Source organism: Lontra canadensis, unplaced genomic scaffold (assembly GCF_010015895.1).
Source record: "Lontra canadensis isolate GAN:19392208 unplaced genomic scaffold, GSC_riverotter_1.0 scaffold30, whole genome shotgun sequence".
Classification (NCBI taxonomy): domain Eukaryota; kingdom Metazoa; phylum Chordata; class Mammalia; order Carnivora; family Mustelidae; genus Lontra; species Lontra canadensis.
In genome coordinates, this window is record NW_022631024.1 from 18,917,521 (window position 1) to 18,940,524 (window position 23,004).

At 58.4% G+C, this 23,004-nt stretch overlaps 1 protein-coding gene across 2 annotated transcripts in view; it reads right to left on the reverse strand.

Annotated features, from left to right (window-relative positions):
* Positions 1–459: 459 nt before the first annotated feature.
* OLFM1 (olfactomedin 1) overlaps positions 460–23,004 on the reverse strand; it is a 35,202-nt gene continuing 12,657 nt past the window's right edge. Inside the window, exons 1-6 of one of the 2 annotated variants that reach the window (XM_032866233.1) lie at positions 22,761–22,998; positions 20,659–20,807; positions 16,274–16,429; positions 14,084–14,303; positions 6,514–6,620; positions 460–1,252 (exon numbers count right to left, since the gene is read on the reverse strand). In XM_032866233.1, coding sequence (XP_032722124.1) covers positions 578–1,252; positions 6,514–6,620; positions 14,084–14,303; positions 16,274–16,429; positions 20,659–20,807; positions 22,761–22,911 — 1,458 coding nt within the window. In that variant the 5' untranslated portion in view covers positions 22,912–22,998 and the 3' untranslated portion in view covers positions 460–577. Of the gene's footprint in view, positions 1,253–6,513; positions 6,621–14,083; positions 14,304–16,273; positions 16,430–20,658; positions 20,808–22,760; positions 22,999–23,004 lie in introns of those variants that run through there. The other variant, XM_032866234.1, reaches the window with a different exon arrangement.

The following is a 23,004-nucleotide window of genomic DNA, read 5'->3' on the forward strand; positions in this document are numbered from 1 at the left end:
TGCGCACGGGTCCGTGGGGGTGCGGAGCCTCGGGGCAGCTCGGCTGAGACACGACAGGCGGTCGAGAGACGGCAGCTGCGATGGGATGAGTTACAGTCAGCCAGCGCGGCCCCTGCGGGCCCTTGATGAGACGCGGCAGGCACACCCACCGGAGCCCAGCGCGATCTAGGGGGAGTGTCCATGCGACCTAACAGTGGTTGTCCTCAGGGCGAGAACTGGCCAACAGTCGTTGCCTTACTTCTGTAGGTAATTTGACCAGAAAGGGGTCCAGGCGGGAGGGGCTGGGACGACGGGGCGGGGGCGGGGACCAGGACCGCGGATCCCTGGACTGCAGTTCCAGCTGCAAAGACGGGGGTGGGGGTGGGGGCGGGGGCATCTTCTCTCCCCAAGCGTGTCGCCCTCTCGCTCCGACCAGAGGCACGGGGGGGCGACGCCACCGCGAGATGCCGGGGCCCACGCTGCTGCTGACGTTTCAAAATTAGTATTATTACTGTCGTTAGGTTATGTCGGCAGCTGTCCCCCAGGAAGGTCCGTGTGGGGGAAGCCGCGGCCCCCCGGGCTTTCCGGGCGGAGATAACTACAACTCGTCGGACCGGATCACGTGAAAGAGGGTGACGTTGTAGAGAATCTGGTGGCCGTTGTTCCAAGCGTACAGGGCGCGGTCCTTGGGGTTGTAGTCCAGCATGGAGATGTGGGAGTACTTGTTCTGGAAGGGGATGTCGATGTACTCGTAGGTCGAGGCGTTGGTCTGGTAGGCGTAGTGGACCTTGGTGCCCCCAGAGTAGCCGTTGGTGACGTAGAGGGTCCCGCAGATGATGAAGGCCTCGCCCGCGCTGCGCTTGGGGTAGCTCGTGTTCCACGTCTGCAGCACCTGCAGGGACACGGGGTCCAGCTTGCTGATCACGATGTTGCCCGCGTTCTGGTTGGTGGCGTAGACGGCCCACAGCCCGTTCTCGTCCACCATGAGGTCGATGTCTGAGTGCCCGCCCCAGGCGTAGTGGTACATGTTGTTGTAACCGGCATAGTCCAGACTCCGCGTCTTCAGGATCGTCTCCGTCTTCAGGTCGAACCGGATGACGATGTGGCTCTGGAACTTGTTGAAGTAGATGGAGCCGTTGTAGACCACCTGCCCCGTGCCGGACCAGGGGTGCGGGAGGCGGTGGGACGTGAAATTGTCCGTGGTCATGAAGTCGGTCATGGACTTGTACTCGCGGACAAAGCGGTTGTTGTGGTAACCGTCCATGTACCAGACCTGCAGGGGGCGGGGGCAGAGAGAGAGAGCGCACCCGTTAGCGGCTCTGGGGGACGGGCTGTGCTCCCCCCGCGGGGCCTCGCCGCTCAGGCTCAGAGTCTTGTTGACTCGGCAGCGGCCCGGGACCTCGACCCGAAAGAACGAGGGGAGGAGAGTGAAGACCGGGCAACGTCCTGTTCCTCCCCCAAACCCACAGGTACTCCTTAAAGGGGACAGGGCCATCCCTGCTGGGAAAGAAGAGTCTGGTGAGGACAAAGCATGGGGAGGCACACTCTGCGCGGGGCATTTGGGGACAGGTGCCACCGAGCCTGGGCTGTGGCCACCCCGCAAGTCAGGGAAGCGGGTGGCAACAGAACCTTCCCCGCCCCCTCTGCTTGGGCTGCGTCCAGACTGTGGCTCCCTGCGTTCTCCCTGGCAGGGTCCACAGCAGGTGCTCCCACTTACTGGGGAAAGGGCGGAACCCCATCAGTGTATGAACCCCCAAGCCAGCAAGACAGCGCTGGACAAGGGGAAACTGGGGATGTGGGGACCCATCGCCAAGGGCGCCAGGAAGGGCGACCTCCTGCGTCCCAGGGGGCTGTCGGGCGTCAGGCCTCTTGCCCACCAGTTGCCCGGTGGGGCGTCCTGTCTGCCAGGCAGGAAGGCGTGCGGGACGATACATGTGGAATCACGGTCCCCACAACCCCCGGGCTTCTTCTCCAAGAACGACGGCTTCGTGCAAGGCCCCGAGGGTCACAGAGGGCCACAAGCCACCAAGAGAATGGACCCAGGGGCGGCCCACGTTTGGGGTCAAAGAGGAAGAGTTATCGCTTAAATGCCAGTTGGCTCCAAAACCATCTAGACTTTGTGCAAAATGCTTTAGTCATTTTCAACCAATATGGGAGCAAATTAGGAAGCAATGCCGTTACTCAGAGGCAGATCTGCTGGGCTAACGCCATCCCCAGAGCATCTGTCCGGCAATAAGACAGCTGCTTTATCCGTCAAGGCTCTGCCGGCTGCCGGGGAGATTAAGGAAGCGCGGCTTTCAGACACAGCATCACACATGCGTGAAAAATTAAGAAAAAAAAAATCCTAACCTTGTTCCTGAGGCATCTATCTGGATGCTTGGAGACAGATGCGCTTTTTGTCTTTAATGAGTTTTTTTTGAAAACTGGGTCTCGTTTGAGGCTTTTATTACCCTCAGCCCCCGCAGCCCGGCCCACGGTGATGCAGGTCTCCGATTAGAACGGGCGAGTGCTGGGCTGCCAGGGGTTCCGGGTGCCGTGGTCACACTGCCGAGGACTGGCCCTCCTGCCTGCACTTGGCTCTCTCCCGAGACGGGGAGCTCACTGCTTCTTCTAAGACCCGGCCCAAACAGCACGCCCCACTTTGAACCGTCTGCCGACCCTTGCCTACGGGAGCTGCCTCTCTCCCGCTCAGCATGGAGAGTGCCCCTGAATGTGTGCCAACGTCTCCTCCCTCACGAGTGGACCTGTGGCACGGGGGACCTCCAGGGTCTGATGCCTCCCTCTCGTGGGCAGAGATGGGTGACATGGGCACCAAATTGCTCAGGATTTGTAAACTGCCACCTCTTCTTCCCGGAAGCTAGTGAATCGGACCCAGGGCACGCTTCTGGAAAACGCAGTTTAGGCTGGGAGGGGAAGCTGGCACAAGACCCTATATGTTTACTGACCAGCTCTTGGCCTGTGACTGCAAGACCCCACAAAAAGCCCCTCTACCGAAGAATGCACTGCGGCAGCTCCGAGGGGCCGGAGAAAAGTCACCCCTTCCCTCACTGTGGCAGCCCCTCCGGGTTCACCATGATCTCCGGATCGGAAAGCCTCTCCCACCTCACCCATCCGAGTCCCAAGGTTCAAACAGAATCTCATTGCCCCCAGGAAGCCTCCCCCGATTCTCTGGCTTCACCCGGAACCCCCATATCTGAACTTCTAGAACCTGGAACCTGGCTGCCCCGAGCCCCCAGCTGCCCCCTGAGCCCAGAACAGTCGCATGGGACTCCAGGGACAGAGCCAGGCCCGAGTGCTGGTTAAAGCAGGTGACGCCAATGTGTAGGCAAGGCTGGGCCCTCTGGCTAGGAGCTGCACGTCTTGCTGTGGCCTGTGCCCCCTTACCCTTGGTTATGCCTTCAGCTCCCTATCAGCCTCCAGGGCTGGTGCCACCTGATAGAACCTTCCAGAACTGTGATCCAGACCATCACTGCTCTGTAAACTTGACTCCCCAGTCCCAGGCTCTTCCCAGCAGCGTCCGGAGGCCTCTGCACCTGGCAGACCAAGTCCCTGGCTCTCAGGCACCTCTGGTCTTGAGTCCCTGTGCTCCACACCTGCTGTTCCCACTGCGGTGCCCCCACTCCATGGATCAAGTTCATCTCCTAGAGGATGTTTCTTACACCCCCTCTACCCCCAGGCAGGGAGGCCTCAATTTTGTAGGGGGTGGTCCCCTAAAGACGTGCCCACATCTGGGACCCTGTAAAGGTGACCCTATTTGGAAGAGAGTTTTGTAGATGTCATTAAGGATCCCAAGATGGATTAGGGTAGGCCCTTAAATCCAGTGGTGGTGTCTTGAGGGGAGGAGAGACGTAGACACAAAGGAGCTGATGCCCACTGGCCTGGGACGTCTGCAGCCAAAGCCAGCCAACAGGAGAGAAGGCGTCATGGACTCCAGACAGAGTCAGGGAGAGGGTCTCCTGGGGGGCAGGGGGCACAGTCTGGCATCAGGGGTGAGAGCGTCAGAAGCACGCGGGCCAGTCACCACCGAGGGAAGGCAGCTTTGGGCATAGAAGAACACCGCAGAGCCCAGCGTAGAGCCTGGCACACAGCTGGAGCCCAATAAAGGAGTCACAGAAGGGAAGGCACAAGGCGTCCTGAGCTAACCCTGCTCTAGCAGCTCAGTGCGAAGGTGTCTGGACGCTGCGAGCCATGCCCACTCCTCTGGAGCCCCCGCCACGGGCCCCCCACCAGGGACCCCCTGTGCAGCGTTCCCTGCATCCCTCCCCCACCCCCAACCTCTGGCCACGTGTCTCTGAGCACACCGCCGTGGCAGCCTGCCCCGAAGCTGACACAGATTGTTTCCCTTTGGAACAAGTTACTGGTTTCCTGCATGTGTGACCAAACTGGGAGGGGAGAACAAGAAAGATCAAAACAAAACATCTGTCCTCCAGATCAGTGGCAAGGCCTGGGGAGGCGTCACTCAGTGCGCTGGGAGTTGGGGGTGGCTGTGCTGAGAGCACAGCTTGGAATGGCCCCAACCACACAGGTGTGGGGCAGAGCTGCCCAGCGTCCCCGCCCGCGGGCTCCGCTCCCCCCTTCCCCTTGCCAGCAGCTACCCACAGAAGCCTCCTCCCGCTGCCCCCTCTCCGCATGCTCCGTCCATCCCCGGGGCCTCACTTTCTGGACGGCAATCTGGTCACCAAGCAGAAAACAGGTGTCCAGTTATCAAGAGCGTCCCCCACCCCTTAAAAGCTTTGCGAACAGACAGCCTCCCTGTTTGGGGCAAAGAGCCAGGCTTCCCGGAGCCCCAATACTTGGGACCTGAGAAAGGGTCTTCCGAGCAGCACTACTTACAACAAAGGAAAGGGTGTCACAGTGGGGCCGGAGGCACGCGTGGGCACAAACCCCCAGACCCAGGTGTGTGGGGCGTGTGCGGTGGGCAGGCAGACGGCAGGTAGGTGGGGAGGGACGGGGCAGTCTTGGGGCAACTGCTGTAGACGCTTGTTAGTGAAACCGCTGACCGCCCTTTCCCAAGACCGTGGGCACAAGACTAGACTGGGGTTTTCTCACCAAAAAGCACGGGTAACGGTGACCTCCACACCGGCAGGTCGCTGGAGGGTCACTGGACGCCCAGCCAGGACTGGCAGGCAGAGCGGAGCACCGAGGGCCAGGAACGCGGACTAACGGATCACTGCGCACAGAAGGGCTCCGCTGTGCCAGTGCGGAGCCGAGCCTGGAGCAGAGCTGGGGCTCGCCGCGGGGGATGTGGGCCAGAAGACCCATCGGAATTACGATTAGCCCCTTAGACCGTCAGAGAACGTGCAAGCAGCAGCTAACCGTCCAGACTCAGGAAAGAGAACAGAAACCACCCAAACACCTGTCCGCACTCGCATCCCGGTCTGCGGTCCCCGACCGGCCCCTCCAGAGTCCCCGGCAGCCGAGGCTGGTGTGAGCTGCCCTGGGGGCGGGGATGGGAGGGTGGATAGACAGATGGCAGCCACCATGGGCCAGCGGTCACTGTCCCCCATAACCTTCCCCAGCAGAAAGTGCGGGGCCACCTCACTTCCAAAATACAAGACGCTTGCCACCCGCAGCTGTGGCAGTGGGGGAGGGGAGCTGCGGGACCAGAAATCTCGGGGAGAGGAAGCGACCCTTCCCTTCCCAGTAAGGGTCCCCCAGACAAGACCCAGCAGCCCCTCTCAATCCCGCCTGAAGGAAGAGCAGAGATTTTTTTTAAAAAGTGATCAGTTTCTAAACGTCCTGCCAGTCCCCGAAAGCCAGGGGGTGGGTGGGAGACGCCCAGACTTCTGGCTTGTTCTGTGCCCTGAGGTGTAGCCAGCAAGAGGTTACATGCCCAGACCTGTCCCTCCTCCCCTGACAGCCCTAGGCGAGTCTTCCTCTGGCAGAGGCTCTGAGGGCCACCAAATGGCCACGTCCAGGTGGCCCCGTGCTCAGCCGGCCAGCCTTCACCCCACACCTCCAAAGGGGCTCACAAGGCTCAACCCGGGCCCTGCCTTTCTCTCCTTTTCTGACTTTTTATCCAGGGGGGAAACGAACCCAGCCTCTTCCCTAAATCAAAAAGGAAACTGCGTTTCCATCGGCCTTGATACAAATGAGATACCACTGACGTAAGGAAGGCCTGCCCGACGGGACGGTCCTCCTGGAGCAGGGGTGGGGCTGGGGTGGCTGGGAGCTCCCCTCCCCTAGAGCGGAGCCGGGGAGGGCTTGGCAGGGGTGCCCCACTCTAACAATTGTCACCATTGTTCCCATATTGGGCCCCGACCCCGTCCCTGTGGTCTGTGACTCGGGGTTAGCACAGGGAGCTCAGCCAGGACCTAAGCCCCTCCCCAAAGCGGCCGGGGGTGGGGTGGGGAACAAACCCGCGGGGGCGCCCAGCTGGGCTCCCGCCACAGCCGCTGGGGCGGTTCTTGGCACAGGTGGGCACACGGGCATTAGCGTGAGGGCCAAACGTTCAGGGTATGGAGACCAGGCTCACTTGTCCCCCAGGATGACCACAGCACCCTCGGACCCAGGCCCGGCAGAGGAAGCACTTACCCTGTTATCACCTTCTGGGGCCAGAGGATCCGTCATCCAGGACCCGAACCTTGAGCCCGAGGTCTTGACGGTCACAGGGTCACTGATGCCTGTCAGCTTGCCGCAGGCTGGAAGACAGTACACAGCGCAGAGGAGTGACTCCCTTGGCCCGAGCCCGACCACCCACTGTGGAGGATGCGGGTCCCTCTGCCCGCCTCGGTCAGGGTGTCCGCTGCTCTTGCCTCTCTTTTCCCCGGTGACACCCCTAGCCCCGAAGTCCAGAGAAGCTCCCCCGCCCCAAACAGAGCCGCTGAGGCCAGGGTGGACAGGGAGAGGGAGGAGCAGCAGCCCCCCCACCGCCTCCCTCCCTTGGACCCCAGGGGCTTGGGGCTGGAGGGGCCAGAGCAGGACATGGGGGTGACCAGCCTCGCCACGACATGGTTTTTTTCTTCCAGGCAGTGGGCACGGCAGTAGCTCGAGCCCTTAAGCCTCCGGGAAAGAGAACATCCCAAGCTCCGTGTGTTAGGCTCCCCGCAGGATCCCAAGACACCTCTTTGGGAAGAACCCACAGCTCCATGTCCCAGGGCCAGCTAGAACTGGACTAGGAGAAAGGCCCCCCTCCTTCCCTAGAGAGCCTGTGAACATCTCCCGCAGGGGGAAAAGGTCCCTTCTGCCAGGGGAGAGCCCTGAGGCTGGAGAGCGGGGACTCTGGAGGCGCTGACCGAGCAGGGCAGCTGGACGGACCGGGCCTCAGAGGTGGCCTTGGTGCTGCCCGTCTCAGGAATGGAGGCCGGGGTGGTGGTGGGGGGTACTTAGAGCCACACCAGCACTTGGGGACAGTAGAGGCTGGGACCCAGCTCTCTCTGCAGCCCAGGGCCCTTCCCACAGCCCTGAGGGCCTGCCAGGCTGCACCTGCCACCCCAGCAAAGACTCCACAACCACTTAGGTCTTCCAGAATAAATGAATCCCCGCCAGCCTGGAGTTCCCGAGCCCCAGGAGCCGATTGGCAGGTAGACACGGCCCAGTCAGCAAGTCTCCAAGAGGATCCGGTGCTTTCAGAAGACTGACAGTGACTTAAGTCAGGGACACAGTTTAGCCGGGATAATCCCGCAGAGCGGGGGGAGAGCGGGGGACAGGCCAGGCCGCAGAAGCTGGTCTCTACCTAAGAACTTAGAGCAGGGGTGTGCATCTGCGCTAACGCCATCACGCAGGACTGCAGAGACAGACCCCTGACACCCCAGCCCAGCGCCGGGCGTCCCATCTCTCTGTGCTGGTGGGAGCGCAGAGGCCGTGAGGAGGGCCGAGCCGCCTGCAGGCCTTTGGGGGGGCGGGGTCCGCACCCAGATCCCTGTCAGCGGCACCGCCCTCCTCACCGCAGGCCGCTGCCTTGGGTCCACACCTATTTTTACCAGCCTATCCCTTCCCCTCTCCGAATTTCCTGTCTGTTCCGCTTTTAGGAGCAACCGTGGGCCCTCCCACGTAAACACTGTCCCTCACAGCCCACGGCTTCCTGGCAGGAGGCATCGCTCGGGGGCTGGTGGCCGGTCAGCAGGTGGGCCTGGTCCCTGCTGAGAATCGCAGCAAGTTCGCTGGGCCCCGTGCACATGTCCCCATCTGTGGGAGGACAAGAGGGACTGGAGGAAGGTCCAAGGTTCACCAGTGTCTACAGGGACTGGGAGAAAAAGGGGGTGCCCAAGGCTGGTGTCCCCCTGTACTCTCTTGGTTCCTATGACCTGGGGGCTCTGGGGGCTGGCTGTCCCCAAGGAGACAGCAGCTTCTCTGACCTGGGTGGGGATCGGGAGATGTTGACAAGGCCCACGTCCAGCCACCAACAGCCTCCCCACTGCTTGCCAGGGGACAGCAGTCCTGCCAGCAGCCTGGAAGGAGGAGCCATTGCCCTCAAGGGTGTCATGGCTCGGGGAGTCCGGTGGGCCCATGGGTTTTCCATCCAATAGCACACCATGGGATCGGACATCGCAGCGTTATACTGACTCACACCGAGGCTCTGGCCAAGCCCCCCATTCTGGCTGACCTCCCCAAAGGAGACCAGATGTCCGTCCTCCACATCACACCCAGCGCGCGAGCACGGCGGGCCGGCGCCCTACCTCAGCAGCACAGATGCCCCCCTCGCCGCCACGCCCTTGCTCTGGCTGTCCCTCCGCCTGCCGCGTCCTCTGCCCGCCCTCCCCCCTGTCCTCTATGGCCTGGCCCAAACCCATGCCTCGTCCTGACACCTCTGCCTTGGGAACCCTGCCCACCTTGTCCTCACCAACTCCTGCCAGTGACCCCATATGTCCTGGGGCCTCAGACCCGAGTGTCCAGGTCTGGCTGCCCTGGGCTGCAAGCTTGTTGCCCTCTCTTGCTGTTTCCCCAAGGCTCTGCCCAAGAAATTGTCCGTGAACTACTGAGGGAATCATCTCTCAGTTCCTCAGAGGTAAAATGATCATCTCTCAGAAAACCCTCACGATGTCCTTCGCCACATGCCCCAGCAGAGGGGACGAGAGGTAAAGCAGGGTCGCCCTCCTCTGAGCAGAAGCCCAAAGGGCAGCTGTAGGGGCTGAAGCAGTTGGGACCTTCTAGAAGGGCGCCTGACGTGCATGTCGGGCTCAGTGGAGGCAGCTGCCGTTCTCAGGACTGTGAATTCGGATTAAGGATGGGGAGAAAAGTTGGGGTCGGGGCTGCCTGGGACCACCCAAGTGTGTCCTGCCCACTGTGGGCCTTCAGGGCTGGGGCAGAGTAGGGAGCCCGCCACTGCAGGAAAGAGGTTGCAGGCCGGGTCTGATCCGGAGGCAAACGCTCTGCTGTAGCACCAGCACCGGCCATCCCCGGGCTGAGGTCTGCTCTCCCTTCACCCCGGGTGCTCCCCGGCTGCGGGCTGCCTGCAGCCTCCCAGCCCCTTGGAGGGAGCCTGGAGATCATGGATCAGAGCGTGCAGAGCAGGGTCCGGCTGGCCGGGGAGCCCTGCTCTTCCACATACTGGCTGCAGCCTCAGGTCTCCAGGGCCTCCCGGGCTGGAGGCTGCTCCCCCGCCCCCCGCTTGACTCAGGGAGTTATTTTTGGTTCTCTGTCCAGACTGGTTCTGCCAAGACCTCGGGAGCTGACAGGATCTAAAAAAGCCCCACGGCAGAGCCTCATGGAGGAGTCTTGGCACATTCAGTTCAGGAAAGTGTCCCTCTCTGTCACGCGGGCTCAGGATGTGCGTAAGGAGGGAAGGAGGTCCCTGCGCAGGTGCAGTTCAGAGGAGGTGGAGCTCTGGGGCCGGAGCACCCTGCTGGGAGGGCCTGGCCACCCTCGCCCTCCAGAGCTCAGGGGCAGAGCGCAGGACGGGTGTCAGGAGGGAGGGCACCGTGCAAAGCCAGGGGCCTAGACGAAACACTGCCCTGCATGAAATCATTTGCCTCGTGCTATTGCTAGAGGTCCACTTCCGAACAGCAGCTGGGACAGTCTCCACGGGGAGCCTTGAGCAGGCCCGGGGTGACATGCCCACCAAGATCCAGGCCAGAGGCCAGAGCGAGGGCCCGAGAGCCCCGCAGCAGGCAGGCTGGGCCCCCAGCTTTCGGTCTCCCTCAGCCCCAGCTTTCATCCCTCCTGGACTGGGAACTTTTTGCGAGGCTGGGAGCTGGGGAAGGCACATGTCCTTGTAGGGGGAGAACCCGAGGACAAAGCAGACCCCGAGCCTGGGAGCGGCACCAAGGGAGGGTCCCCCGTCTCCCCCCGGCCCCGCACACGGGCAGGGCAGGGCAGGTGCCGGGAGACCTCTCCCCAGGCACAATCCCCAGCACTTCCTGGGAGGCTCCAAAGGGGAAGCCTGCCCCGCCAGAGTCCCACTCGGGTCAACATGTGAGCAGCAGCTCAGCTGTGGGTTGGTTTCTTTGCTGTGGGGTCTCCTGCAGGCTGAGGTCTCCCAGGCTTATCTCTCCACCCTCCACTGACCAATCCCCCTGCCTTCCTGAGCCTGTCCCATCTCAAGGGCAAGAGAATGGAAAGGAGGCTTCAGACTTGCCTCCCCTAGGAGAGAGAGCCTGGGATGTGGAGCACCAAGCCCTGACATCCCAAACTGGCAAAGATATCTACGCCCTGACTGTCATCAACATGGACCCCGGGCTGGGGGGCTGCTGACACTGAAGCCCACGGGCTTCATTCACGTGTTCTTGGTGGAACAATCAGAGGCCCAGAGATTCTGATGCCAGGGCCCCGGGTGTCTGGGCACTTCCTTCCCACCGGGGGAAGCCCTAAAACTCAGCTATTCCCCTTGCCCCCATTTTACAGAGTGGAAAATTGAGGCCAGACCCACGAGATGCTCGGGACGTTGATGTATGAACAGCATTTTGCACTGGATCCTGAGTCTCTGGGCCTGCTGGTTTAGCTTCTGAGTCATCTGTGTAGGCTCCCCCAGTGGAGGGGGGCCGTGAAGTCTCCCGCCCCAGCCTAGGGGACCAGGTGGCTGGGCGGCTCTGGCGCTCCCCTGTCTGGGAACAAGGGGACCTCAGGGGAATGATCAGAAGCCGCCTCTCTTGCAGAGATGCCCAGAGAGGCTGAGCCCCACCTCTGGTTTTAGAAACGGAGTTTCAGAGTCCTTTCTGGCTGGGCCTCTGGGAAAAACATACAGTCCCATCGAGACAGCAATCTTTACAAATAGAAAGAGAAAACAAACGGAGCCTTGTTTTTGCTCTGTGTATGTTCTAGGGTCAGGAATTACCAGCCACATCGACTTAAAAGAGAGGGTGGCTGCAAGAAGCCACCCAACTGAGAGCACATTGGCAGAGGGGGCTGGAGTGTCTACACCGGGGAAGAAATAATGGGAACTGACAGGGAGACTTCGGACCAAGGAGCCAAGGTGCCCAGGGGGCGGGGCGGGAGCTACTGAAAGGCTACACCCAACGGGAGCCCCAAGCTCCCCGGCAGCTGTCAGGAACGGGGGCCCCACAGTGCAGGAGGTGCCTCCTTGGCTCTGTGGTCCCCAGAACCTCCAAGCAGGAAAGAGGCTGCTGAGACCGTACTCATTGGTGAGGCTGAAATAAAGACCATCTCAAGCAGCCACAGGATAGGAACGTGGTCCTTAAATTACTGGGCTTAAATGGGAACCTAGGGAGAGGGCAGAGCCACTGTTCAAACTACCACCTGCCTGTTGATCTGCCCCCACACCCACCCACCTACCTCTCTGTTCCTCCACCTGCCAACATATCCGTTTGTCTGCCCACCTAGCTGCCTACCTAGCACTACAACTCACCTGCCCTACCCCCTGCCCACTCTGCTGGGCTATGAGGTGTCCCTGGACTCACACGGTCATCCCAGAGCATGGGGACTCCTACACCTTCACTGTACAGATAAGCAAGTGGCTGCCCTTGAGACAGTCAGTGCCTGGGGACAGTCACACAGCCGCAGGTGATACCTAACTTACAGACCGAGGGCTCTCACCCTTTGGTGTTCATGGGAATCTCCTGGCTGTTGGTTAAATGCAGATCCCTGCCCCGCCCCTCCCCACCCGCCGCAGACTCTGATTCAGTGGGTCTACCTCCGAGTCAAGGTGTTTCTGAAGAAAGAAACACAGAGGCAAGACAACATGGTTGCATTCTGATGGGAGAGAACGGGGCCCCTGGGAGTCATCCTCTCTCTTTACTCCCAGATCAACCATCTTGGTGGCCCAAGGGTAACCGTGTGGAAGCCCCAAGATCCTAAGCTGGAAGGAAAATTCACACAGCTTCTAAAAATAGACCAGGTGCTGATGGAAAGGCTGCTCTTCCCAAGAGGGGTGACGTCCCCCCCCCCGGGAGAGGCCTGTGGCTTCTCGGTGTTTGTAACTTTCCACTCTGAGTTTCCATTTTGCTCCTTGACCCCCCTACAGGGAAAGCATGGAGGTCCCATCTCAGTTTCTCACTGATATATGCAGTCTGTAACCCAGGGAGGGCATAAAATAAACAATAACCACCACCCCTGCACCGGCCCCTGGATTCTTCAGAGGCTGAGACCCCTGGGTGGGGGCATTTGGAGGATCTGGAGAGAGAGAGGCAGTCAGCGTAGGCTAATGCTGGGTAGAAACCCCAATCTGTGCCCAACGGAAGTCATTATAAAACCCACAGTCATAAGTACAGTTCCATCATCGTGAAGACTCGAAACATCCACACCGACCCCTACAGTGTCCGAACAGGAAATGCTGTGGAGACTGCCCCGCCCTGACCCTCCTAGGGCTGTCCCAGGTCCCCCTGCCCCTGACACACCAGGACTGGGGCACCAAGAAGGGCATCACTGGAAAAACGCAGAAGACAATCCCTCATGGGACACAGCAAAGTGCCCATATTAAGCCAGATTAAACTCCCAATGCCTCTCGCCATCCTCCCTGGGCTGGGGAACTTTTGAGTGTTTGCCTTTGCTGGGAGGCCTAGAATAGCGTCTGAAATAATCTGGGCGTGCGGACCTGCTCCAGCAGGGGGGCTGGCCGACTACTTCCTTGCCTTTTGGATGTTCTCTCCCTTTTGCTTCAAGGCATCAGGGATTTTTAAAAGTATTTGCTACTTTGGGATGTTATAAGTTTATAAGAAGGTATTTGGGGTATGGGTGGGTGGGTGTGGGGAGGGAGTCAAGTTAGAATATCAGATAAAACCCGAGGGAAAGTTCTTCATAAACCAGAATTACCCTAAAAATTACCCTATGGTACACTAAGTATACAGTATGAACATGAACAGCCTTGGTGTCAAACACATAGCAGGAGAGAAGGGCCAGCTGATCTGCACACAAAAGCCCAAGAATGAATTGAAAATTGGGAAACAGGCCAGAAGAGTGGGCTCAGATGCCAGTAAGTCACGATCTATGACAGCAACCAACAGGGAAGTTGTAAGGTGAGTGGGAATTCAAGCAGAAGCCAGAATCCTGAGGGGTCGCCCCATGGTGGGGGAACCCCCAGATCTGGTGCCCCCCCAAGGAAGCAACAACAGGGTTGAGGATCAAGTGAGCCCAGGGGCTCCCTCCATCCAGGCCGTTAGGAGGGACTGACGCCTTTTCTCACTGTGAATGGCAAGTCCTCTAAGCTGGTGTGACTGAATTTTCTTTTTTCTTTTATTCAAACTACGCATGACTCGCTCTCTCAGGAGTTCTGTCAGCCCTTGTCCCCAGCCTGGAGAGAGTATGAGATGTATGTTTCCAGCCCTATTAAACTCATGTCCTAACCTCACCCATCACACACAGACACACACACCCACTCACATGTGCACGCACACACATACATTCTTCAGATGGCATGTGGCATCTAGTCCCTTTTCCGGATGTGTGACTTCATGGGGTCTGTGAGCCAGCCTTGGCATATGACTGGACAGTGCCCTAGGGTGAGTGCCGCCTACCTGTGCTCCTAAGCGCGAGCCCTACCCAGGAGCCCTAATCCGGCCAGGCCAGGCCTCCCTGAAGCCAGGCGGGCGCTGTCCGCTTCAGCACCACTCCCTAAGCCTGTGCGGGGAGGTGGGCGGGGCAGCGCCACGCCCCCGGCAGCGGCCTCCCGGAGGCCAGGCGGGCGCTGTCCGCTTCAGCACCACTCCCTAAGCCTGTGCGTGAGCGGAGGTGGGCGGGGCAGCGCCACGCCCCCGCAGGGTTCTGGTCCTACCTAGTTTTTGCATGCATGCACGGAGCCTTTCTTCAAGATTGGACACTCTGCTCTGAAGTTCATCGTAGTCATAGGCGCCAATTTCCTCTTGCAGTTCGTTAAGCACTGACGTCAGATTCTGGACCTCCTCCTTAAATTGCAATACCAATTTGGCATCGGCCTTGTACTCTTCCAACACAGGTATCAAAGGCCTAAGTTCATCCATTTTCGCTTTTATCGCCTGCAAGGTTAAAATAAGCTGGGTTCAGTGCTCTGCGTGCAAAAACTTGCAACACCCTGCCTTGGCCTGGCTTCTCCCCGGGCGAGGGAGTCTGTGCACACTCCTGTTTCATTTATAGGTTTATGTATTCTGGCCCAAAAGAGTTAGAAGAGCATATTAAACAGTCTTCAGAACACCAACATATTTGGGAAAGGTCTTTATTGTCAGTTTAGAACGCAACATCTTAAGGTTACATGCTTTTAGTCACACACACAAAGTTTCTTTTTTTTTTTTTTCTTTTTCAAAAAATGCATTGACAAGGGTTCAAACTGTCCGTGGAATGCAGCTACAGTCGCATGCAAAAGAGGGTCCTGGTTGTGTTCAAGGTTCCTTAGTGTCATGGTGCTAAGTATTGGGAAATAATAGTAAAAATGCATGGTGCAAAAGCTCTCTGACCCTCTTTCATGGTTACATGGGAGTGGACTGCATCTTCAGTCACTGCAGCACTGAAAAAACGCTTTTAAGTTAGCCCTGCAAGCAAGAAAACGAAATACCGTTGAAGAGCTGCCTCACTAGCCTGCCTTAAACAGACAGCCATTAATAGACAAATATTTTCACGGTAACTTAAAAAAAAAAAAACAAAACACACTCCATTGCTAGATTTAGTCCAAACCAACTGCTTTAATAGTTATAGAGATTCTCTCACAATTCCTGGTGTAATTCTTAATGCAATTAAAGCATGGTCAAAGGCAAGGGATTGCTTTTTCTCCCCTGGGGCCATGTTGCCCCAAATTTTGGAACTGGGAGAGATGCCCGTGTGGACAGTGCTTGCAAAGATGAGCTAGCTCATGGCCGCTAAAGACACCCCTGTCTTCAAAGGACTCAGACTCTAGCATGACACAGGGAATGCTGGGTTTTCAGGGAGAGACACAAACTCTTTTTGGTCAGGCAGGTCAAAAATCTCTCTCTCTGAGATAATTCACCACGATGATGACATCAGAAGCAAGGACAACATAGTCACCTGCCTCCACCATGAGCCACTGGCTCATTGCTCCTCGATAGGATCAGGCCTGCTATTATTTTATTTATAATATAGATTTATTACTTCGTTAGCCTGCCGTTTCCTCTGTATAATGTATCAGTTTTAAAAGTGGATTACTTCTTGCTTCATGCAGGGAGCACATCAAAGGAAAACATTAGCATAAAAAGGACTGGAAGACAGAGCGTCAGCAATTTCTAGTCAAGCAGGGCTGTGTAATTTGACCTGTTCATTTATATCTGGGCTAGATTAGTAATTAACATGCACGTGTGCCTTAATTAAGGTGCATATAATTTTTCAATTTAATCATTTTGAAGCTGAGTAAACTTAAGGTATATATATGTATATATATATACATATTTCTATATATGTATATATAATTTTAGGCCAAACTCTGGCTTTAATGTCCAGAGAGACCTGGAGAGAAAAAAAAAAAAAAAGAAAAAACACTTACCAGGAAGTGAGAAAGATGTTGGTGTCTCTCTCTTTCCTCCCTACAAATCTACAGTGTGCCTTGTCATAGCTAAATTAGGTCAGATGTGAAAAATTGCCCCGAGTGATCCCTGCTCAGAAATGGCTCTAATCAATTAAGCTAATCCTTGGCTAATGTGATTTACCTACAGCAGCTGCCGAATGACGAGGACCAATCCTGTCCCTTCCCAGCTAATCTATGACCTGGCTTGAGAAGCCAGGTCCTGGGACTCCGGCCTGGGAAGCTCATGGGGGCTGAAAACTGCGGCACTATCTTCCCATTTGACTGTGTCTTTCGCCAAAAGAGAGCGAGGGCCGGTTGCCTCTCCATTTCCAAGGACAGCGCCGGCCATTTGCAAGGCAAAGGCCCATTTCTGCTGGGCTCCTCCCCGGCCCCAAGTTCCTCTTTCTGGAGGGGAAGGGGAAAGCACGAAGGGAAACCAAGCCCAGCTTCGACTCAGAGGAGGAGCAGCGCACGTACCTTGAACTGCCTGGCCAGGTGTTGCTTATGGCTCTCCTCCACCTGCTTGAACTTGGACTCCAGTCCCTTCATTTGGTTCTCCATCTTCTCCACATACTGCAAGTCCCTCTGGGTCCGCCTGTCCAGGACCTCTATGGATTGAGACATGTTTTGCACCTGTCAAAAAGGCAACAGGTTCAAGAAAGGAGCTGCAGCGGGTGCCTGCCTGTCTTATTTGCCTCCAAATACACGACAGTGACCTTTCCCACGCAGCCGACACACTGGGAGCCAGAGGCGGTCCATGCATTATTTACTAGTTAATCACCAGCATCGGGGAGTGTTATGACCAAGAACTCCCCAAACAGAGCAAATTGGTTTGGGAAACGTTTCCTCTGCCATGTTCCAGAATGCTTTCTCTTCCAGCCAGGGATGCAAATCAGGGGTTCAGGAGCCTCAGGTCCTCCCTCAGCTCCCAGCTCCAGGCATACGAGGCTTTGGGTGACTTTTTTTTTTTTTCCTTTCTTTTTTCAGTGGGGAGGGGACTGTGTCTCAGTCTCCTTATTCTGCAGGATGAAACCGGATAGGCAGGCTTAAATACCAGCCAGTCTGAACGGTGCTGTTGGGCTTCCCCCACCCCAGCTGGAGACTCTCCGTCCCCCTACATCTCATGGGGATCCTGATGCAAAGGTGGGGCGCACAAGGGAGCCAAGCTACAAGGGAACTGCTTTTTCTGACTCTGTGTCAACACTTGTCCCCATCTCACACACCATCCATCACCCCTCCCGGTATCATAGGCAGATGACTGCTCTGCAAACATCTGCGTTCCATGCATAGAGTCAGGAATCAATCACTCGGCCAGTGAAGAATCGCTATTTCACGTCTTTGCAGACAGACCTGAACTGAGTCTATCCTCAAGATGGAACTTTAATATTCAACAGGATTCCAGAGAGCTTAAAAGAAAAACAGTTTCAGTGCAACCACCTGCCAGGGCGTTTTATTTTTGGGGAAACTGGTTGGTGCTTCTGTGCACATGCATTTGGGGCAGTGGGGGGAGCAGATGGAGTTCAGGGTTGTGCGGTGGCGTTCGGGTCACTCTCGGAATCGAATCCAATCACCAGGGAGGAGGACACTTCACAACCACCGCAGATCTCCATTTCTGATTTCCTGCTGCCTTTGAAAATCCTCTCCCTTTTTAGGCACGGAATCATTTGGGTATGACCCATAGCTTGACTCGGTCAGTGAAAAGATGACAGTGCGGTTTCCACCACTTCCGGTATAGCCTCCACCCCCGTAAATAAAGTAAGAGCACAAGCGAAATGCTTCTCAGTAGAAGAAAAACCGATATTACTCACTGCAGCATTTTTAAATGCCTAGGATTTTATGACTAGTTATTTAAAAGTAACACACAAATCCAGTTTAAAAATTCGGTTTGTAAAGTACCGTATGTGGGTGACTCGGATCCCCTCTGGTCCTTTCTATGGAGAACTGGAAACATTTGCTCTCTTACCCTCTCCCTGCCCCCTCACCTGTCCAATTCTGTCACACCCAATAACCACAGGACTTCCTTGGAGAAGAGCTGTGAGTTTTGGTTTCCTTCATATTTTAAAGCCCAGCCCCAATACCACCTCCTCCAGGGAGGTTTCCAGGATGCGCCAGAGCCAGAAGTGGCTGCCTACTACTTGGAAACGGCATCACTTCGTTGGCGCAATGCCTGCCCGGCAGTAACCACACACACATCTGTCTCAACCAGCTGGCTGGATGGGAAACGCGGGGTGGGAGGGGCCCGGGGCTGCCCACAATCGCAGCAACCCCCCCCACACCCCCACCCCGTCCCTGCGCCTAATGCACCGAGGTCCTCCTGCAGCCACAATGTTGGGAGGAGGAACACAATGGCCTCCCCAGCCGAGAGCCCCCTCCCCTCCTGAGACGCAGCGTTCCTGCTGTGTTGGCAAAACCTACAAGAGCGGGGGCTTCCGTGGGCTGAGCTGAAGCTGCTGGGTCGGCACCAGCTCCAGATTCTGCCCTCCGACAGGGGCCACACGCAGAGCAACGGGCTTCTCCCCTGCCAGACGAGGGATGCTTTTCATGGATTTTGAGTAAGATTAAATTTAAGATTGAGAAAACCAATTTTAAAGATGCCAGATGACTCCGCTACCCTAAAACAAAACGCAGACTCTCCTACTGTCCGTCCTACCTGCAGCGAGGACCCCCCTCTCGGGCCGGTCATAAAGCAGACGACTGGGCCAAGAGGCACAACTACTCCCAGGTAGGTGTTCTCCCTCAAGAAGACCCGGTCTACGCCCCAGCCCCGGGGCCATCCATTCTCTTTCCAGCAGGCTGTGTCCCTCGAAGCCAACTGATGAGCTCAAGGTCACACAGTTCCCAAAAGACACGGTCCCCCCCAGGCTGAGCCCATCCGCTCACTGATTTGATCCGATCTTTACAACACCCTGGCAGGTGAGCGTGGTCTCGAGTCCAGGCCACACAGAAGGAGACCGAGGCCCAGAGAAGTTAAGCAGCTTGTCTACCATCCCACAGCGGTCAGCAACGATCCAAAGCCTGGCCTGCCTCCAAAGCCCACACTTCCAAAGTCAGGGCTGACGGCTTTTTCAAAGAGAACATAACCTGCGGCCCCAACACGCCTTTTCCACTCGGCGGGTTGCCTGTGGCCCTCAGCCCCGGCCACAGGTCGGCACTGGGGCATCTGAGGGAACACACCACCAGAGCCACGCACCTCAGGCACGGGAAGAACCCCCCACTCCAAGGAAGGAGCAGCCCTGCCCCCAACCCCAGCACAATCTGAACGCAGGAAGCCATGCGGCCCTCTTTTACAACAAAAGGCTGCTGCCCTCTGAAAACACAGTGCCCACTGGGGTATAAAATAGGGCTTTAAATCTTCCAGCCCCGACTTGGTAGAGTATGGAGGCAGGAAGAAGGGCCCCAGGCCTGCGCTCCCGGGGCTCCGAGAGCTTTCTGGAATCCAGAGGGCACCTCCCCCAAGAGCTCCAGGGCGGCAGCCTGCCCCCTCCCGCCCTCCCCACCGCCCCCCTTCCAGGTCCCAAAGGCCCCTCCCAGCTCCACCTCCTTCCTCTGCAATTCTGAATAATTAAAGGCCCAATTAGGCTTTGGTCTAGTTTAGTGTTAATGAACGTTTGCGGAATCTGCTAAATGCATTTTACTTTAATTCTTTCTAAATGACATACTGGGTGGGCTAGAGACGGCAGAACAAAGACTGCCCCTCACCCGCAGCAGGTGCAGGGGCCAGGCCTTGCCCTTCTCCCCGCCCCCCACAACACCATCCTGGGGACAGCGCAGAGCTGGGAGCACCTGGGAATCACTCACCCACTCCTTCCCTCCCCACTTTGGGAAACTGAGGCTACGACAAGGACCTGCTTTGCCAGCAGTTGTATGAGAGGCTGCGGCTGAGCTGGGCTCAAACTGAGCAGTTCTGACCTAGCACGGTGTGCTGTGCTGTCCTCCCTCCAGCTGCCAGGGCCACGACCTGCCCCAGCGAGGATCACAGCTGGGGGAGGGGTGGGGAATGGCTTCCGAGGGGCTCAGGCCCCCCCCACCCCTTACTCCTCAACTGGCAAAGTCGTGTCTTACGGGGTGTGTGTGTGTGTGTGTGTGTGTGGGTGTGGGCATGTATGTGGGGGATGTGTAGTGGGTGTATGAGTGGTGTGTGTGTGTATGTGTGGTGCATGTGTATGTGGGGTGCATGTGTATCCGGTGTGTAGGTGTGGGGGTGTGTACGTGGGGTGTGTGGGTGGTGAGTGCAAGGCATGTGCACGGGTGTGCGGTGTCCGTGTGCGTACATGGGCGATGAAACCAGGTGAAAAATCTCACCGAGTTGACATGATTCTTGTGAAGGGTCTTGAAATGACGAATTTAAAATGCGTGCTGGACCCACACAGCGCTGCTGCCCGCGGCTGCTGAGGGGCGGACTCTGGGTGCACTTGTACCCCTAGACCTGCAACTAGCAGATCCCACCTCCCGTGGGCAGCAAAAGAGCCCATCGGCTGAGACCCAAGGGGCTCCTGGGGTGCTCTCCCTGGTGGCTGCTCAGCCACAGCCCTGAGCCCTCCGGACTATAGGTCTCCGCCTCGCTGGAAACAATGGCCGGGGGGAGCCGCCCTCGTCCCCTCTCCCCATGCCCACGCGGCTCCTCCGTGGAGTGACCAGCAGGATTGACTCATCTCCTCCTGCACCTTCCGTGGGGCATGGGGGGGTCTCCATCCACCCATTCATTCATTCACAGACATTCTGAGTCCGGACACGCCAAGAAAGAGGGCGGTCTTGAAGCTGGGACGGACCGTGCGGGCTAGCCCACCCTGGGTGCTGGTGTGGGCGCACACACGCACGTAGATGGGCACATGCGCACACACACGCGCCCTGCACAGACTCACCTTCTCCAGTAGCTGCCTGAGCTGTTTCGTGCGGGCATCCCGTGAGCACATGGTCTGCTGGGGGGCGACCACTGTGCAGATGCACCTGCCCTCGCTGTCCTGGGCGGAGCTGTACACCTGCCAGCTCTCCTGGGGGTTGGTGGGCAACAGGGGGGGGGGGGGGGGGGGGATGAGGGAGCGAGAGGGAGACAAGTGAGACCAGAAGGCAGCTCACCAGGAACGACAACCAGGGAGGGCTGTCCAAGTCCGACCCCTGGCAGAGAAGGACAAAAAACGGGCCAAAGACACATTCTGACCCCGGAGAGGGGCAGGAGCCCCTGAGAACAAAGGGGCAGAATCCCATCGAGGTCCCCGGGGGGCTGCAAGGAAGCCGAACAGGCAAGAATTGAAATTTTGTTCCAATTCAGATTTTTCCGTTCCGGGGATATTTGGGGTCCCGGCATGTGACCGAATGGATAGGCTGGGTAGCAGGAGGGGGGAGGCCACACGCCCTGACTGAGGAGTCAGGCAGGAAAGCAGGAGCTGGTTGACTCACAGCAGCACATAATTCAGAAACAAGATCTCCTCCCTGTAAGCAAGCCGGGGTGGCTGGCGCAGCCTCGCGACGCCGTCCCTGACGCCTGGAGATGAAGCGCCCGGGGTAACAGCCGGCATCCGGCAGCCCATTCACCCAGAGCCGCAACGACCCGCGCCCCGGCTGCCATCCCGCGGGCAGCCTGGCAGACGCTGTCCGAGGAGATGCCGGCTTTCCGACTCCACGAGGGCTGCTGCCCACGAGTCATTGTGCGGATCTCACCAAGTTTCTGGTGACATGAGGGGCCAGCTCACAGCCAACCTCAGTCCTGGGGTATGCCCAAGGACCACCGAGAGACCAGAGCTGTGCCTGGCTGGTGTCACCTTGCAGCCCGGCTCAGGTGTGGAGCTCCAGGCACACGCATGGGGCGATGCCACTGTCCAGAAACACTCCCGGAGCACAGACCCTCCCCCGCAGCCTGCCCTGTCGCTTCAGGTCACCTCCCTGCTATTTTTAGCGTGGGGCTGGGGTGGAGAATCTATAGTAGCTGTCCACTTGCTTCATTCATCGCCAACCCCAGCAGCTTAGGACCCAGACTCAGGAGCACAGTCATCATGAAAGCAGCCCTGGATGTCATCCTTGAGACACGAGGTGGGGTGAACGTGACGAGGGTCTTAGGAGGGGTCACGTGGAAACATCCTTCCAGAGCACTGTGCCCTGGGCAGCCCAAACCAGGTGGGAGAGAAGGCTCCTGCCGCCTTCCCCCCACCCCCTCCGCCTCCAAGGGAGCCAGCCTGGGGCCCTTCCTCACATCCTCCTCCGCTCAGGGGTGCTTCCCGCTTAGCCTGGCTCACGCAGCTCCAGCCACCATCTGAGCCAGCCCTGCCCACAGGCGCCCTGGCCACTTGCTCCCCCCGCCCCACACCAAGGCCTTGACAAGGGAAGAAAAAGCCACCTGGGAGGCAGGACAGAGGGCTGATGGGACGGAGAGGGGGCCAGCGCCACAGCCAGTGCCTCCCAGGGCCCCACCCGGGCCACTGCACCTTGGGGCTCCAGGACCCTGAGGGACCTGGAGTAGGGAAGAGCCCGGAAAGGAGCCTGATTGAGTGCAAGCTGCCAGCTCCCCCACCCGCCTGCCCACTCCCGCCGGCCAGTCCCACTGGCTCCTACAAAGTAGGGCGGGCTCCGCTCGAGCCCTGGCTGGACCAGCTCGACAGGGTGGGGCAGAGGCATCCCCACCCCTTACTTGCTGAATGACCTTGGACAAGTCCCCAAGTGCCCTGCCTCAGTTTCCTGACCTTGTCAGTGAGGGACTTACTACTAGTTGAAGGGGACTTGAAGCGTCAGCGTCCCTGAGGCCCCTGCCCCACGAGGAAACCCAGCAAAGGAAGGAGGCGGTGCCCCTGAGGACCAGGGCCGGCCGCTGGCGGCCTGGCAGCATGGGGACGGGGTCACCTCCGCCCACCGGGGAAGCCGCAGGGGACCCTTGTCCGTGCCCTTGGCCCTGCGCCCTGCTCGGCGCCGCCCAGCCTGGGGTCGGGGTCGGAGGGAGCGGCGGGAGGGCCCGCGGGGCGGCGGCGGGGACTTACGCCGGTGCTGCGGTCGAGCGTCCCGCCGCTGGCCGCAGAGAGCTTGGTGGTGTTGAGGCCCACCAGCGAGGGCAGCGTCTGGGACATCCAGTTGGTGATCATGGCCATGGTGCTCAGCACAACCCCGATCTTGAGCAGCGGCACCGACATCGCGCCTCGAGTCGCCTCCTGCGCCCGCGCGCGCCGGCGCCGGCTCCGCGCCCCCGGGCAGCCTTCAGGCGGCGGGCACCGCGGCGGGCAGGG